Raw genomic sequence first — 17,118 nt, 5'->3', positions numbered from 1 at the left:
AGTCTGTTTTTATCCTTGTTATTCAACCATGCATAAATGTATGCTTAAGAGTTTGAAGCTTTGGGCAGTGTACATTTTTTTAATCTCCTGAAGTACCACTTAATGTATGTGTTACATATTTCTTAATATTCCCACTGGGTATATTGCTGCAATTGTATCTACTGAAAACAAATGCAATTAGCTGGCCTGCCAACCCTTCATATTAATACATTCAAAACTAAGATGCTTATTTTCCCTTCAAAACTAGCCCTTCCTCCTTGATTCCCTATTTTTCTCTGTGCTCTCCCCTTTTTTCTAGTCATGAAATCTTGGAGTCCTTTTTTAAATACTCCAGTTCCCTTCCTACCCCACCCCTGCCATTTTCCATATATATACAATTAATTCTGACTTTTGCATTGTTTCTACAACCATCACCCTAACTCAGGTCCACATTATTTCTTTTTTGAAATATTGTAATTCTGGGGTGGCTAGGTGGCGCAGTGGATAGAGCACCAGCGCTGAAGTCAGGAGCACCTGAGTTCAAATCCGGACTCAGACACTTAATAATTACCTAACTGTGCAGCCTTGGGCAAGCCACTTAACCCCCATTGCCTTGTAAAAAAAAACTAAAACTAAAAAAGAAATATTGTAATTTTTCTCCCTGCCTGCAGTTTTTCCTTACTTCCAAATCCATTTTTCAATCCAAATAAATCCTTCCAAAGGACATCTCTGATCCAATTGTGTCATTCTCCTGCTTAAAATTCTTTAATTAATCAAATAAAAGATATATCTAGTTGATTCCCTATAAATATTGACTGAGTTCTTCTGGGCTCTGGAGAGCAGACCTGAAGGAACAAATGGAAACTGTTGAGAGGCAGATTTCTACTCCAGATGAGGAAAAGCCTCCTTAAGAACTGTTGTTTTTATTTAGTTATTTTTAGGCATATCTGCCTCTTTGTGACCCCTTTTAGTAGGGTCTTAGCAATGTACTGAAATAGTTTGCTTTTTTATTCTCCAACTCATTTTTACAGATGAGGAAACTGAGGCAAACAGAGTTAAGTGATTTGCCCTGGGTCACACAGCTAGTAAGCATCTGAGGCCAGATTTAAACTCAAGTCCTCCTGACTCCAGGCCTACAACTCTATCCATTGTGCTTCCCAGCTGCTCCTTACTAAAATTTAGAGCTGTCTAAAAATAAAATGGACTGATTATTTATTGATTTGTTAAGGCAACATGATCTAGTAGAAGGAGTTCTGGACTTGCCTCAGTTTCCTTATCTGTAAAATGGAGATGATAATATTTATACTAGCTATATCACACATCTGTATCTGTATATTGTGGGGAAAGAATTTTGTAAACCTTAAATTTTTTTAAATTTATAATAATTGTTTATTATAATTATATTATAATAATCACAATAATTTAAATTAATAATAATTTTCTTGTAGTCAGTCAATATTTATTAAGCACCCACTATTTTCCAGACACTCTGCTAAACACTAGTAATACAAATAAGAAAAAGAAAAATGGATCCTGCCCTTAGAGCTTACAATCTAAGAGGGAAAGACAATATCCAAAAGGAAGCTAAAAAGTAAAGAAGGGAGAGTAAAAGTATTTCATTTGAGAACATGATAAAGTACTATCCAAAGGACTACAACTGAATGGGAAGAGTTGGCTAGTCTTTTAGAAGAGTCCTTTGCTCTGCCCTCCAACCCTCCAATCAGAATCAGAATACAGACAGATTTTAACAAGTCAAAACAGTGGACTCAGTCTAATAAAATGAATTGTAATTAATTTAAAATTTTCCTTTGTGATATAACTAAATGAATGCAAAGACCTACACTGAGGCTCAAAAAATTAATCTTTGAAGTACAGGATAGAGGAGGCATAGTTAAACAACAGGTTGAGGAAAATGTTATAGTTCTGGTGAACCAGAAGATGAAAATGAGTAAACAGTAATAAAGCAGCCAATGAATCTTATAAAGAGCTTGGAATAAGAAAGACATAAACTTCCTGGGACAAAAAAACTGCTAGTTCAATTGTGCACTCTGCCCTGTTCAGTAAATATGCAGTTCCAGTTATCCCACTTTAGGGGCAACATTGTTAAAAAGGAGACTGTTCAGAGGAGAGCCACTCACATGGTGTCACATCATCTATGAATTTGTTGAAGATACTGAGAGTGTTTAACCTAGAGAAGAAAAGACATTACAGGCAATGTTCAAACTGTCTTTAATACTTGAATGGCAGTGATATGGAAGAAAGTGTTGGATTTAACATGCTTGGTCCTGGAAGGCTGGCCTAGAAAAAAATGACTTGAAAGGGTAAAAAAGGGAAATTTAGACTTGGTATTAGGGGAAAGTTCCTAACTATTAGATCTATTCAAAATGGAAATGGTTGTCATAAAGGGTAGTGGGTTCACCCCTCCTTGGAGGACTTCAAACAAAGACTAGATGACCCTTGGCAGCTGTATTATAAAAGGATTTTATGGATTACAGGCATACCTTGAAGATATTGTAGGCTCAGTTCCAGTCCACTGCAATAAAGCACATCTCATGATTTTTTTAGTTTCCCAGTGCATATAAAAGTTCAATTTACCCTATACTGTAGTCTATAAAGTATGCTACAGTGTTACAATAAAAAATGTGCATACCTTAGTTATAAATTTTTTTCTTGTTAAAAATGCTAATCATCATCTGAGTCTTCAGTGAATCATAATCTTTTTTGCTGGTGGAGGGTCTTGCCTTAGTTCGATGGCTACTGACTAATTAGGGTGGTGGTTAGTGAAGGCTGGGTGACCACAGCAATTTCTTAAAATAAGATAACAATGAAGGTTGTCCCATTAATCATTTTTCCTTTTACTTGAACACTTAGATGCCATTGTAGGTTACTAATTGGCCTGATTTCAATATTTTTGTGCCTCAGGGAATAGGAAGACTCAAGGAGAGGGAGATAAATGAAGAACGATCAGTTAGTGGAACAGTAAGAATACACACATTTATTGATTAGGTTCACCATTTTCATGGGCATGGTTTGTGGCACCCTATTACAATTACAATCATAACATCAAAAATCACAAATCGCCACAATAGACATAATAATAATAATGAAAAAGTTTGAAATATTGTGAGAATTGTCAATATGTGACATGGAGACACAATGTGAGGACATGTTGTTGGAGAAATAGTGAGGACTTGCTCAGTGTTGGATTGCCACATCCTTCAATTTGTAAAAATACACAGTATCTATGAAGCACAATAAAGTGAGATGCGATAAAATGAAGTATGCCTACACAGCAAAGAAAATAGAACAGTAGAGACAAACATTGTAGGGTTATTAATTGATCTAACTTCAATATTATTGTGTTTTGGAGACTAGGGAGGACAAAGGAAAGGGAAAGAAATAGGGGAAATGTTGGGTAGTCAAAACACATACAACATTCATGGATTAAGTTTAAAGTCTTATATGGTGGCCCAAAACAATCAGAATAGTAACATCGAAGTAAAAATTACCAAATATGACACAGATACAATTTCAATACATGCTATTGGAAAAATGGAACTAAAGACTAGACAATGCAGGTTTACCACAAACATTCAATGTACAAAAAGAACAAAAACAAAGACAACACACAATATAATAAAATGAAGTAAACTTGTATGCATTGACCAATCAGTGGTTTTTAAGTTTATTTTGTGTCATGGATCCCTTTAGTATTCTGGTAACATCTATAGACCTCTTCTCAGAATAATAATTTTAAATAATCAAAGGAAATCTAAATTTTTAGTTAGAGATTAGTGAAAATAAAGTTGTATTTTTTCCTATCAAAATTTTTTATCATTGTTTCCCTGAAAACTACCCATGTCCCCTTCAGGGGTCCATGAACCCTAGGTCAAGAACTCCTAGAATAGATCATTACTGATGCCACTTGCAACTCTGAGTATCCTAAGTATTTGTTAGAATAGATCACCTCTGAGATAATGTTCAGATCTGAGAGTTCATGATTTATGAATGAATGTGTTGCCTGAAAAAAAAAAGGGAGGAAGGGTTTAATTCCAAAAAGAGACACTTTGGATTTGCCCCCAAAGAAAGCAAGTTGTCAAACATTAGGCAGATTTATTGATTTGAAAAATTTTAATGCTAAAATTGATCTATGACATCTTGTACCACCAGTGATGCAAATTATGACTCATCTTTGTCACCTATCCCACTGTTTGTGAAGTCCTGAGAAAATGCATAAAGAGAAAATTTTAACATATCATACAAATTGATTTTTCAAATCCCTATTTTAGTCAACTGTTGTACCCTGATTTATACACGAATATTACCCGTAACTGAACTGAAATGTATTTATCTCATAACTTCCCACTACCTAACTCTGGCACTCCTGCTAGCTCTTCTTCTAACTTGGTAAGTGAGATACAAAGGTCTAGAAAGATGAGGTGTGTTTGATTGTGCCTTAGAGCACAAAGTATTAAATACAAGTATTGAATAGGTTAGGATAAGGTTTGGGGAATAAAAGTGTGGTTTGTCTCTCATTGAATTACTAGTAGTCCTCAGGCACATAAATACTTCTTGCTCCCTGTTTAAAGTTAAAGTTTAAAGTTTCTTTATCTTCAAAAAGCAAAGAGATCATTCCTGCCCCCTTCCTACTTCGTTGGAATATTGTAAGAATTAGACGTATGTTAAAGAATTTTGAAAATAGAAAAATGTGTAAAAATAATCAATTTTTATTATTTTACACCAAATTTATTCAAGCGCTTTTGAGAGAAGTCTAGATTAGGGAAAAATTCTTTAACCTGAAAAGATAGAAAGGTTAAAAAAAATAGAGGGAGGAAGGGAAAACATTTATAAGTGATATTCAAGATCTTAGGAATCCTTATCTTCTTTCAAAGCCTATCTCAGGTGTCACCACCTCCTGCTAAGCCTTTTCTGACCCATTTCCCTAATTGTTAGTACTCAGGCTCCTCAAATTACCTTGTATTTACTTGTTGGTTTATTTTTGGTATCCACAAGTCCAATTCAGGCTCCTTGAGGCCAGGGATTATTCAGGTTTTGTTTTTGCATCCCCAGGGCCTTACACATAGTAGGTAGGTATTTCTAAACATTGAATTGAAATAACTGACCATTACCTAGTAAATTGCTTAGACTCTATAGAAGGAAGTCAATAGATATTTATTGAAGTTAAAGTTAAAGATTTAGAAGACTTCCTATGTTAATGATAGAACAAGAATGGAAAAACAAGGCAGTGGTTGGTGGTGAGGATGGGGGGGGGAGTAGGTATAGAGAATAGAAGTAACATAAGTAAATGAATGACCATCATTTCCTATAGAATTACAAGAAAACAGGAGGCTGGTTGTGAAATCTACATGTGAATGTGAGAAGGATGTGAATAAACAAAGAGAATACACGTTAAAACACACACACACACACACACACACACACACACACACACACACACACACACACACACACACACGCACGCACCAGAGAAAACATTACCATATTCTTGGTATCATATTTGCAATGACTGGGGGTAGGGAGAAAGGAGAAGGAAACCCCATGCTAGAATATCTCAATAATAAGTGGGTTGGTTACTTGTGAATCTAAGAATGGACCATTCATGGGCGAGTGGCAGAAAATAATTCTGTGGTCCTGATATTTAAAAAAAAAAGTAGTTTCAGAGCATTTGAAATCTTTGGTTTAAATTTATCTGTATTCAGGAACCTCACTATGAAGATGTAAAATTAACCAGCATAATACGCAGCAGTTGTTTTCACTCTTCCCCCAGAAACTGGTCTTTATTCTTGCATTTGTCCTCTACTTTTCATTTCCAGTGTCATGAACCTTATTATCTCTTATTTGGACTTGCAATAAAATCTTAATTCATCTCCCTTCAGTTTTTATTTCCCTCTAATCTATTATTCAATTCAAATTAATTTCCAAAGAATACCCAACCACTAGTGCAGACCCAAGAGTGGCAATCTGTTCCAAAAGAAACCATGTCTAGCTCCTGAAAACCAATATATCTCATAGACTAACCTACAGGGCAGGTAGCCAAACATAAGGAGAAATGAGTGACCACTGACTAAAAGCCACTTTAAAGACAAATTCATTTGTTAGGTATAATTTTGGGTCCTTGCCCACTCACTTTTTTTTAAAGTTCTAGTCAGGGAAGCTGATAGAAATACAGCCTTAAATATTATATTGTCAACAATGTTGTTTTCTCAAATTCTTTCAACTGTTTCAATACTGGCATATTTGCAGCCTTTTGCAGAAAGCAAGAATACATTAAACAAATATATTTTCCCTTTTTTTGGTAATTTGGAATCAACATCATTTTTGTTTACCTTCAAATTCTCCTATATGCTACCCCAAAAAAGCTAAAGTTCCTTAGTTATTAACTAGCTTGTTTCTATAATCAGAATCACTGCCAATTATATCTATGTAAATCCCAGTACTCAGGCAATATGAAAGGGGTCTTTTGTTCCAGAAACTTGTGCAGGAAGGACTTTCACTACAAGCTTTTCCTTTGAGAGCTGTCCAACTTCTCTGTAAGGATTACTAGGTTATCTTCATGTTTTCAGTCATATTAACTCAAAGTAAAGTAAATCCTTTAAAAATTATTTTTAAAATAGTTTTCATCATTTAGTTCTATAAGGGAGGTAGGCAGAAAGAAACCATACATTATTTCAAGTATTATGGACAACATTAATTTTTAGGTATAATATCTTTCTAGTGTTTTTGTTTTTAAAAATGTATACATCCAGTTTAAGTGCAATGGAACATTTAACTCTGATCCTTAATTGGATAATATTATATTCATATAATAACAAGAAGCTACATTTATATAAGACTGCAGCTTGTAAAACTCTTTGATAACCATGATGATATTGCTCATAGAATATTAACACTGAACTTATGAAAGTTATTTGACTATAGAGTTCTTTATAACTTCCCTCACAAAATAATAAGCTGAATAATAATAAAACTGAAAGGCTCAAAGTAATATTTTTAAAAATTTGTGATTTAACTCTAATTCTGTTGTTCAGGGTCTTGTTGGAAAATCCAGGATGTCCCAAATGTCTTCATGTATTTTTAAGCTTCAATAGCTTAAGATAATAACTTTTAATCATTTTTACACTTTTTTATTACTTTAAAACTTCACTAAGGCTTTTTAAATGTCATATATATATATATATATATATATATATATATATATATATATATATATATATATATATATACCATTTGAAAGTTTTTCTTGAGAACTTCCCCAGGTTAGGTCTCTAAAATTTTCATTCCTAGGAAGATTTGTACAAAACCTAGAGAAGACACCATCTATATTTGCAAAAGAACTTTCCAATTGGTTGAAGAACAACAACAAAAACCACCACCATAGAACATTAACTCAGAAAACAAATCTGAGGAGTGTCTTTTCTCGTGTGATACTGTTTTAGCTACTAACCTAATAGTTTCCTTTTTCTTATAGGTACCAGAGATTTGAAAAGGCCTTTCTCCTTGCTGTTGATATTGGTGCTCGGGACCTGTTTATGGTGAGTCATTCTAAAAGATGATTGTGTGTCTTCAACTCTCAGGCTGGGTTAGTTGTCAGCTTTTGTGGCCATTAAAAAGGATTAGTGTCAATTGCAGCCTTAGACACATGGTGGGAAAGGCATTATTCTTCTTGGCTTGTACCTTTGCCATCATGAAAATGGTCAATAGCTATCTAGTTATCTTTTGACTTGTTGACATTTTTCTTACCATTGGTCAGAGGGCTGTTTAATGTTTTTTAGGAATTAATTTATAGTCCTTGAACCTTTATCCTCAATGTGGGTAGGTGACACTTTTATATCTAATAAGCTTAAATGTTTCTAAATCCATTCCTTTAAAACTTACAACTGCAGAGACCAAGACATAAGGACATACCATGTCCTAGGGATCTTAAATGATCTTAGTTTGTTTCTTAAGATTCAGGGCAAAGTGAAAAATTATGAAAGCATCCAGAAGTACTTTTAAAGTCACAAAGCTGCAAGGTAGACCCAAGGGACTTTTGATTCCCTGTATTCACTGGTCCTCCCATTTAATTAGCTACAGAAGTAAAATTAACCAGCTCTTTAAAGGTTCTGTGTTCAGACTCCACATGGGGCTCTTGTTTTATAAGACCTTGCACCACAATGTCACAGTGAGGTCAGAGGGACAAAGAAAACTGTGCTTTCCTAATTTCACAGCATGTTGCTGCTCTGCAGCCCATTTCATTGTTTTCAGAAAAAAACAATAAGAAAAAGCTCATTTTAAAAAAGAAAAACATATGGTAAACCCTTTTGTTTGATTTTTTGCATAATGAAGACATTCTATGGTTTAAATTAAGCTTTGACATTAAATGTTACTCTCAGATTATCTCATTGTCACTTGCCTCCAGTTCAGTCTTATTATTTAAATTGTAAGTTGTTTTCTAATTCTTCTTTTAACTATGAAAGATTCTCATATGATTACATAAAAATTTTTACCTTGTGGTATTTGTTGTATGCTTTTAAACATCTGCTTATATTACATCCAATTAAATGCATCTAAACTTTTTAAATACTGTACCCTAAAACTATAATTTAAAATATCCAAATTTTAGTAAATTTTATATTTGCAATCTTGAACTTTTTTATTCTTCCCCATTTCAAAGAAATTTTTTTCATCTTTTACATTTTTAAGTAAACTTAGCACTAGCTACTTCCATAACAGGAAAATAAAACCAAAGATATTTATTTAGATATTTGATGTCCTGGAGTTAAAAATTGCTCACCCTCACCTTTAGCATGGGTTTTTTTACCCCCTAGATATTGAATTTTTAAATTACTGATATTTACTTGGATTTCTGGATAGTATAATATATTGAAGTTGATTTCCAAATTTCTCTCAAATCATATCTATTTTAATCTTGTCTGAGTCTATTTTCCCCATTTGTGTGTTCTCTCATTATTATTTAAAAATCTAGTAGTGACTCTATTATTAATGAGAATTGATTGAAGATTAAAATGTTCTTTTTAAAGAAGGTTCTTTTCCTGGCACTTATCAATCCAAGTATAATAACAATTAAAATACTTTAAAAATTACTTGTGATACTTTCAAAATAAGAATATGTCCATTTTAGAATATGTTTAGTTCTTTGTTCTATCATATATTCTGAAAGTATAAGAAAAGAAAAGCAATTCAAACAATCCAAGGCATGAGGAGACACTGTCTTGTGTCTTTGTTCCTTTTATAGACAAAACAGTCTTCTCAAAGGCTGATTGGACTCTTCTCTGCAGGAGACTCCTCCCATTAAAACATGTGAGCCCTTAAATATGTCATTAAATAGTTTCAGTTTCTTTTTAAAAAGTAAATAGCAATTTACCCTCATACAGTGAAAATTTCCCCCCCTATAGTTCATTCTATAAAATTTTAATTATTTATTTCAGAGACTTCCTTATAGAAGTTGTCCAAAGGCACACTCAGTCCTTCCACAAAAGTTATGCCCAAGCCCAGAAGCAGTTAATATAGCGAGCACTTAATATATTGTTTTCCATGTTAAAATCTTTTATATTAAAATTTTGTCATTTCTTATTGAAGTTGAATCACTGCAGTTATTTCTCTTACATACGATAATGGAAAATGTCAGTAAAACAACTTATTGAGAAGCAGTAAGTGAGAATCTTTTAAATCTAAATATGTATGATATAAAGAGGGTTAGCAATTCAAGTAGTCTATCTGTTAGGTATGATTTGATTGATCAAAAGGCTCCTTAACCCCAAAATATCTCCATTAATAGGTTAAATATTCCACCTTTAAGATTACAAAGAGATAAATTAAGAAGATGATTATTTCTAAAAGGTCACATTTGAAATGTCCTTCATTACCTAAAAGTAGTCTTCTATCCATTAGTACCTATTGTTGATAATAAGGGACAAGATAGATAAGTTTCTTGAAAGGTTCGTGGTGGGGGAAAGAATTGAGACATAACAGTTAGTTCTAGATAGTTGTATTAGGGCACTAGATTGATGGGCATAGGATGACTATTAATTTGGGGGGGTGAAGAAAAATTTGAGAATAAGACAGAAAATATATAGGGAGAAAGATATATAAACAGGAGGGAGGATAATGATAATATGTGCCTGTTAAATAGTTTTGTTGAAGATTTGTTCTGAATATAAATTTATATAATTATTAATAAGACATTTCTAGACTTTTCAAATGTTATAATATGTCTTTTGTAAGAAATAGGGAGAAGAACTTGAAAGACATAAAATAATATATTAAAAATTTCTAAGTCTTATGTGGAAAATGGGCATGACTTATCAATAATATTTCTCCAAATGAACCTTTATCCTTGATGTGGGTAGGTGACACTTTTATATCTAATAAGCTTAAATGTTTCTCCCATAGCAGTAAAGAGAGAAAAAGAGAGCAAAATAAAACATTTACATATACGTAACATGGGTAAATAATTTGGGAAGTATTGTGATAAGATTACTGAGAGAGAGTTAAAGGGAGTAATAAAGATGGGAAGGATGAGAATAAGAGAGGTCAAGTGAAACAGTCAGCTCTTTTGATTGATATTAATCCCAGAAAATTGGAATTTTCCCTGACCATGGGATAGTGCTGGGGAAAAAAAACAGATTAAATCAAGTTATTACTGTTTGCTCCCAGTGGAAATCTATACTTCCCATTTCTGTAAGCACTTTGAGCAATGAAGTTGTGAGGACCTTGCTCTGTATTTATTTTTTGTTTGTTTTAAACTTAATAATCATCAATAGAGAAATCATCAAATATGCAAAAATAAGAGGAAAAATGTAAATAAAACTCTGAATACTTAAATTGTTTCAAACAAATTAAGGAATAGTAAACAAGAAGAACTTTTACTGTTTCTCTTTTCAAGTCTGTCTGAAGTTTTATTACCTTTATTTTTCATATATGTTCATTTAAAAATAACTTTATACTTAGTTGAATACATATACAGTCCTGCTTCTCTGATCTCTTTGCATGCTTTGTATCTTTTCCTATGAGCCATTCTGTGTATCTTTTTATTCATCTTTGCTGTTTACCCTCATATATTGGGGTCACTCTTCAGTTGCTTTATGTATTAGTTGATTTTCTTTTTTCTTTCTTTTTTTTGGCTATGACTAAGTAATAGGTAGTAAAAGAATGTTTTTGCACAGCTGTAACTATTTTTATAATTTAGTTCCTTTTACTCCTCTTCTCCCCCTCCTAAGTTATTGGGGGGGGGGTGTTTTGTTATGTTTTGTTTTTTTTTTTGCTTAAAGCAAAAGCAATAGAATCTCTCAATCAAAATGTATAACTATATAATCTGTTCTGTTTAGTCATATTTTGTTTTCCAGAATGTTTATTACAGTCCTCCAAGCCTAAAAAAACATGTTTTAGAACATTTTTGTAGAGCTGAAAAGGACCTAAGAGATACAAGTAAAATTCATAGGTTTTGTGCTGGAAGGAAACTTGAAGGCCCTCAAATATAATTGCCTCATTTTATTTTGGTCTTTGTTTAATTTTTGTTTTCTGTTCCATATTTTCTCCCTGTACTACGTACCCCTCTCACCCTTGCTCCCACCCTCATCCCACATTGAGAAAGCAAGAATTTCTAAAAAAAGAGTTGCTATAAATGTTTGTACATATGGATCTTTTTCCTTTTTCTTTGATCTCTTTGAGATACAGGATTTGTAGTGGCATTGCTGGGTCAAAGGGTATGTATATTTTTTATAGACCTTTGAACATAGTTCCAAATTGTTCTCCAGAATGATTAGACCATTTCCAACTCCTCTTTTTCTACATTTCATCCAACATTTTTCATTTTTCCCTAATTATTTGTGATTTAAAGCATTTTATATGACTATTAAAAAGCAGCTATTTTTTATAAATTTGGCTCAATTCTTTATATATTTAAGAAATGTGTCTTTTAGCATAGAAAATTGTTGTGAAAATCTTTTCTTACTTTCCTGCTTTCCTTCTAATTTTATTTGCATTTGGTTCTGTTTTGTGTATGACCTTTTTAATTTCATTTAATCGAAATTATCCATTTTACTTCCTCTCTATCCCTTGTTTAGTCATGAAATCTTCCTCTATCAATAGATGTGATAGATAAATTAATTTGTTTATGATTTCACCCTTTATGTTTAAATCTTATTTTGACTTTATTTTGTTATATTGTGTGGGGTATAGGTCTAAGCCTAGTTTCTGCCAGACTATTTTCCAGTTTTGGTCAAATAGTAACTTTCCCCCCAATAACTTAGATGTCTGGATTTTTTCAAACTCTAGGCTACTGTGGTTATTTATTTCTATATACTGCATACTAGTCTGCTCCATTGGTAAATCACTCTATTTCTTATTCAGGACCAGATTGCTTTGATTATTGCCACTTTACTATAATTTGAGATGTTATCCTGCTGGTCCCTCTTCCTTCTCATTATTTTCATTGATTCCCTTGATATTGTTGACCTTTTGTTCCTCCAAATGAACTTTGCTATTTTTTTTCTCTAACTCTATAAAATAACTTTTTAGGAGTTGTTTGAGGTGGCACTGAACAAGAAAATTAATATAGATTGTGTTGTCATTTTTATTTTAGTGACTTGACCAACCCATGAACAATTAATATTTCTTCAGTTGTTTAGCTCAGACTTTATTCATGTGAAAAATGTTTTATAATTGTGCTGATAGAGTTCCCTTGTGTGTCTTGGCAAGTAGACCCTTAAGTATTTTATACTGTGTTATATAATATATTATGTCTAATATAGTGATTATATTAAGTAAAATTTCCCTCTTTATCCCTTCTTATTGAATTTGGTTATAATACAAAAAATGATGATAGCCATCCACCTTTTTAATAAATGTGGAAATTGAGGCCCAGTGAAATTAAAAGACTGGTCATACAAGTCATACAAGTAAGGATCTGAAGTCAGGCCCTCAGATTTAGTCCAGCACTCTGATTTCTCCACATCATAAAGCCAGTCTGTTGTCAAATTTTATTATTTCTACCTCACAAAATCTTTGATGTATTTTCCTTTCTATCCACTTAGCTACAATTGTAGTTGCCTTCGTGACTTATTCCTCTATGTCAATAGCCTTCTCTTGGGCATCCTTAACTTGTCTCACTCCACTCCTATCTCTCCTCCACTTACTTACCAAATTGGTCATTGTTCTTCTTTTTCATAGTGGCCACCTTAGTAAGATTTCACTGAATTTCATGTCTCTTTGCAAATTTTTCAACTTCTCAGACTTCCATATTTTGCCTCCAAGAAACATAGGCTGGCTCTTTCTTAAAATTTGAGACATATTGTTTTGAAAAAGCAGAAATTACCAACAAACATTCAAACAAAACCCATTACAAAGTATACAAAATAATTTCTTCCTAGGAGAGTGGAATGTTCTCTTAACTGGTACCAACATTGACTACTGACTTTGACATTTGAGTAACAAATGTGCTTGGAAGTTACTTAAACAGTTTTAGAGAACCTTAGGGCCTTGGGCATTCATTGTAAATAGCTGACACAGAGATCGGAAAATGATTGATGAAGGGAATCAGTCTTGCCCTCTGGGCCTAAATTTTCAAAAAGCATAGTGTTTGGCAGAGGATTTACTTGCCAAGAAGGTGGCATCCTATCAAGAAAGAGGATCCAAAACTCTGAGAGGATTAAATAATATTAGGTAGAGATACAGTCACTCTCGAAGATCAGGAACCCCAACAACAGATACTTACTGGGGTCCTTCAAGGAAGCCAACCCTGGAAATTTGGCACTAAATCCCAGAGAAGACTGAACAGGGAAAATGCACAGGACCTGCAGTTCTGAAGATATGAGTCACCTTGATACTTGTTCCTAAGATCTACTTCACCTCTGTGGTGCTTACCATTTGTGTTCACCCTTCCTGTCATTCTTTCCATTGATACATGTATATTTGTATGTGCAGCGCAGGTTTAACTGGAAGGATTAGAGCTGCTGTTCGTTCTGTGACATATTGAATAAATACTTTTGCAAAAACTCATGTTTGATGGAAATTTTATATACAATAGTGTTAGGAATGCAGAACAAGAGATATCTACCTTATACCCAAAAAGTGTGAGTGCTAGCTGGTATCTTAGGCATCCTAGGAGGCTACATTTGTAGCTTGTTAAAATATTATTATAGTGAGGCAGCTAGGCAGCACAGTGGATAGAGCCCCAGCCCTGGAGTCAGGAAGACCTGAGTTCAAATCCAACCTCAGACACTTAATAATTGCCTAGCTGTGTGACCTTGGGCAAGTCACTATTAACCCCATTGCCTTAAAATAAAAAATAAAAATAAAATATTATTATAATATTGTTCTTTATAACTACACATTTTTAACCTATACTAAGTAACTTGCTTTCTCAAAGAAGGGGGAGTGGAAGGGGAGAGAATTTGGAACTCAAGGTTTTAGAAGTGAATGTTGAAACTTGTTTTTGCATGTAACCAGGGGAATAAAAATAATGATAAAATAAAAACTTTTTCTACCAACAATGCATTAATTATTAATTACTACAATAGTCATGTTGTAAAAGTAAATATAACCGCCTGCTAATCATTTCCCATAACAGAAAATCATTTCATCTCCATCACATATCACAATTTGTTTAGCCATTCCCCAATTGCTGGGCATCCCCTCATTCTCCAACTCCATACCACCAAAAAACTACTATAAATATCCATTTGTGTGTGTGTGTGTGTGTGTGTGTGTGTGTGTGTGTGTGTTCTGTTCTTCCCATATTTTACCTCTTCTGGAATAGAGATCTAGCAGTGGCAATGACTACACATTTCTAATCTTTATCAAATAACTTGATATAAGGGGGATTGAGTGGGAGGAAGGGAGAGAATTCAGAACTCAAGGTTTTAAAAGTGAATGTTGGGGGCGGCTAGGTGGCACAGTGGATAGAGTACTGGCCTTGGAGTCAGGAGTACCTGAGTTCAAATCTGGCCTCAGACACTTAATAATTACCTAGACCTGTGGCCTTGGGCAAGCCACTTAACCCCATTGCCTTAGAAAATCTAAAAAAAAAAGTGAATGTTGAAACTTGTTTTGCATGTAGCCAGGGAAAATAAAATAAAATGGGGGAAAAAAAAATGCTAGTTGACTGGCTGAGAGAGCATGGTAAAGCAGAGATAATAATAATAAACAAAAGGAAGATAATTGAACTAGAACTAAGGGCGTTGGGAAAGGGAGCCTGTACAAGATGGGACACGAAGGCAAGGAAGCCATGGAGTAGAGAGCAAGGGAGAGAGGACATTCCAGGAATGGGAGACAGCCAGAGGAAATGCCTGGAGTGTTTTGTTTGAGGGAGAGCAAGACCATTGTCCACAGAAGACTACATAGGGAGTTGCTAGGGAAAAGAAGAATGGAAAGATAAGAGGGACTCAGATTAGAAATACTTCTGAACTCCAGAGAATTTTGCATTTGCAGGTAATAGGGAGCTATTGAGTTTTACTCAGTAGGGGAGTGACATGGTCAGGCATGAGTTAGGAAGATCACTTTGATACCTAAATGGATTGTAAAGGAGAGAGAGAGTTGTAGGTAGAAAGCTAATTAGCAGATTATTGCCATAATCCAAGCATTAAACCATGAAGTCTTGCCAGAGTGGTAATCAGAAGTATATGTGAGAAATGTAGTGAAGTTATAAAACCAAGAACTTGACCACTGGTTGGATATGAGAAGTGTGAGAGAGTGAGGAGTTCAAAGAGAGAGTGAGAATGACACCTAGTTGTGACAAGGAAGATAGTTTCCCCAACAGAAATAGGAAAATTTGGAAGAAAGGAGGGTTTGAGGGGGGAAATAATAAGTTCAGTTTTAGACATGTTAAGTTTGATATGTCTGTAGCACATCGTGGGAAAGGTAGTTGAAGTTATGAGACTGGAAGTCAGCAAAGAGGTTTGGGGTAGATAAATAAGTAGATTGGAGAATTGTCAGCATAAAAATGGTAATTGAATACATAGGAGCTGATGAGATCACCAAGTAAAATAATACAGAGGAAGAAGAGAACAGAGGCAAGACAGAGTCCTGTGGGACACCCATGCTTAATGGCTGTAACCTTGATGAAGATCCAGCAAGAGGAGAGGTCAGATGGATAGGAGAACCAGAAGAAAACGGTGTCCTGCAAACTACCTTAGATAGGTTTCTTCTCTTAGAAAAAAGATAGTATCAAGGAAAAGAGGTGTTTGACATTATTGAAAATCTTTTGTCATCTTCGCCAATTTGCCTGGTATGAGATAAAATTTCAGTTTACTGGTCTGACTTATTATATTCTTATTACTGTAACTTGAAGCATTCTTCACTAACCTTTAATACAGTGACCTTTATACTTAGGTAGCTTAGAATTTATTGTAATATGAGATGTAGATGTTATCAGATTTAGTTAATATGTAGTTTAGCTTAGTTGCGGTTTTTTTAAAGCTCTATTTTTTATAAAGAATGTACTAAGAAGGGGCAGAAAGGGACAAAATGAAATTGAAGGGGGCGGCTAGGTGGCGCAGTGGATAAAGCACCGGCCCTGGAGTCAGGAGTACCTGGGTTCAAACCCAGTCTCAGACACTTAATAATTACCTAGCTGTGTGGCCTTGGGCAAGCCACTTAACCCCATTTGCCTTGCAAAAACCTAAAAAAATGAAATTGAAGGTGATATAAAAGTTTAAAAAATATTAGCATTAGTTTCTTTTAACTGTTATACTCAAAATTAAGTACAAGAATCCTTATGTATCTGAACCAGAGCAAAACGTTATACAAAATTCCTGTATGTTTTATCCCCCATAATGCAGACCAAGATCACATTATCTAATTTTTGTATATCTTAGAACACTGTTCACATATACTGAACCTATGGTTTACTTAAAACCAGAGATTTCAGATAAATTGCCATCTAACCATATATCATCTATCTTATACTTGTAAAGTCAACTTTTTTAAACTAAATATAAGACTTTATATTTACTCCCTATTAAATTTCATTTTATTACATTTAAATCTATACTTTAGTCTATCAAGATCATTTTGGATCTTTAACTCTCATTTAGCATGTTAGCCATTCCTTCCATATTTATGTCTTTGGCAAATTTTGCAAGCTTGTATATGCCTTCAGCCGAGGAATAATAAATTCTG

At 33.9% G+C, this 17,118-nt stretch overlaps 1 protein-coding gene across 8 annotated transcripts in view; it reads left to right on the top strand.

The window, feature by feature from the left end:
- Nucleotides 1-17,118, top strand: part of WDPCP (WD repeat containing planar cell polarity effector) — a 416,945-nt gene that overhangs the window by 279,814 nt on the left and 120,013 nt on the right. For all 8 annotated transcript variants that reach the window (XR_012472515.1, XM_074207107.1, XM_074207120.1 and 5 more), the window contains one exon: nucleotides 7,469-7,532. Coding sequence is in view for 7 of the 8 variants with exons in the window: in XM_074207107.1 (XP_074063208.1) it covers nucleotides 7,469-7,532 (64 nt within the window). In the remaining variant the exon portion in view is untranslated. The remainder of the gene's footprint in view (nucleotides 1-7,468; nucleotides 7,533-17,118) is intronic.

Source organism: Macrotis lagotis, chromosome 1 (genome assembly GCF_037893015.1).
Source record: "Macrotis lagotis isolate mMagLag1 chromosome 1, bilby.v1.9.chrom.fasta, whole genome shotgun sequence".
Lineage (NCBI taxonomy): Eukaryota > Metazoa > Chordata > Mammalia > Peramelemorphia > Peramelidae > Macrotis > Macrotis lagotis.
The sequence above is the reverse complement of the archived record's forward strand: the minus strand, read 5'-3'. Positions and strand labels throughout refer to the sequence as shown.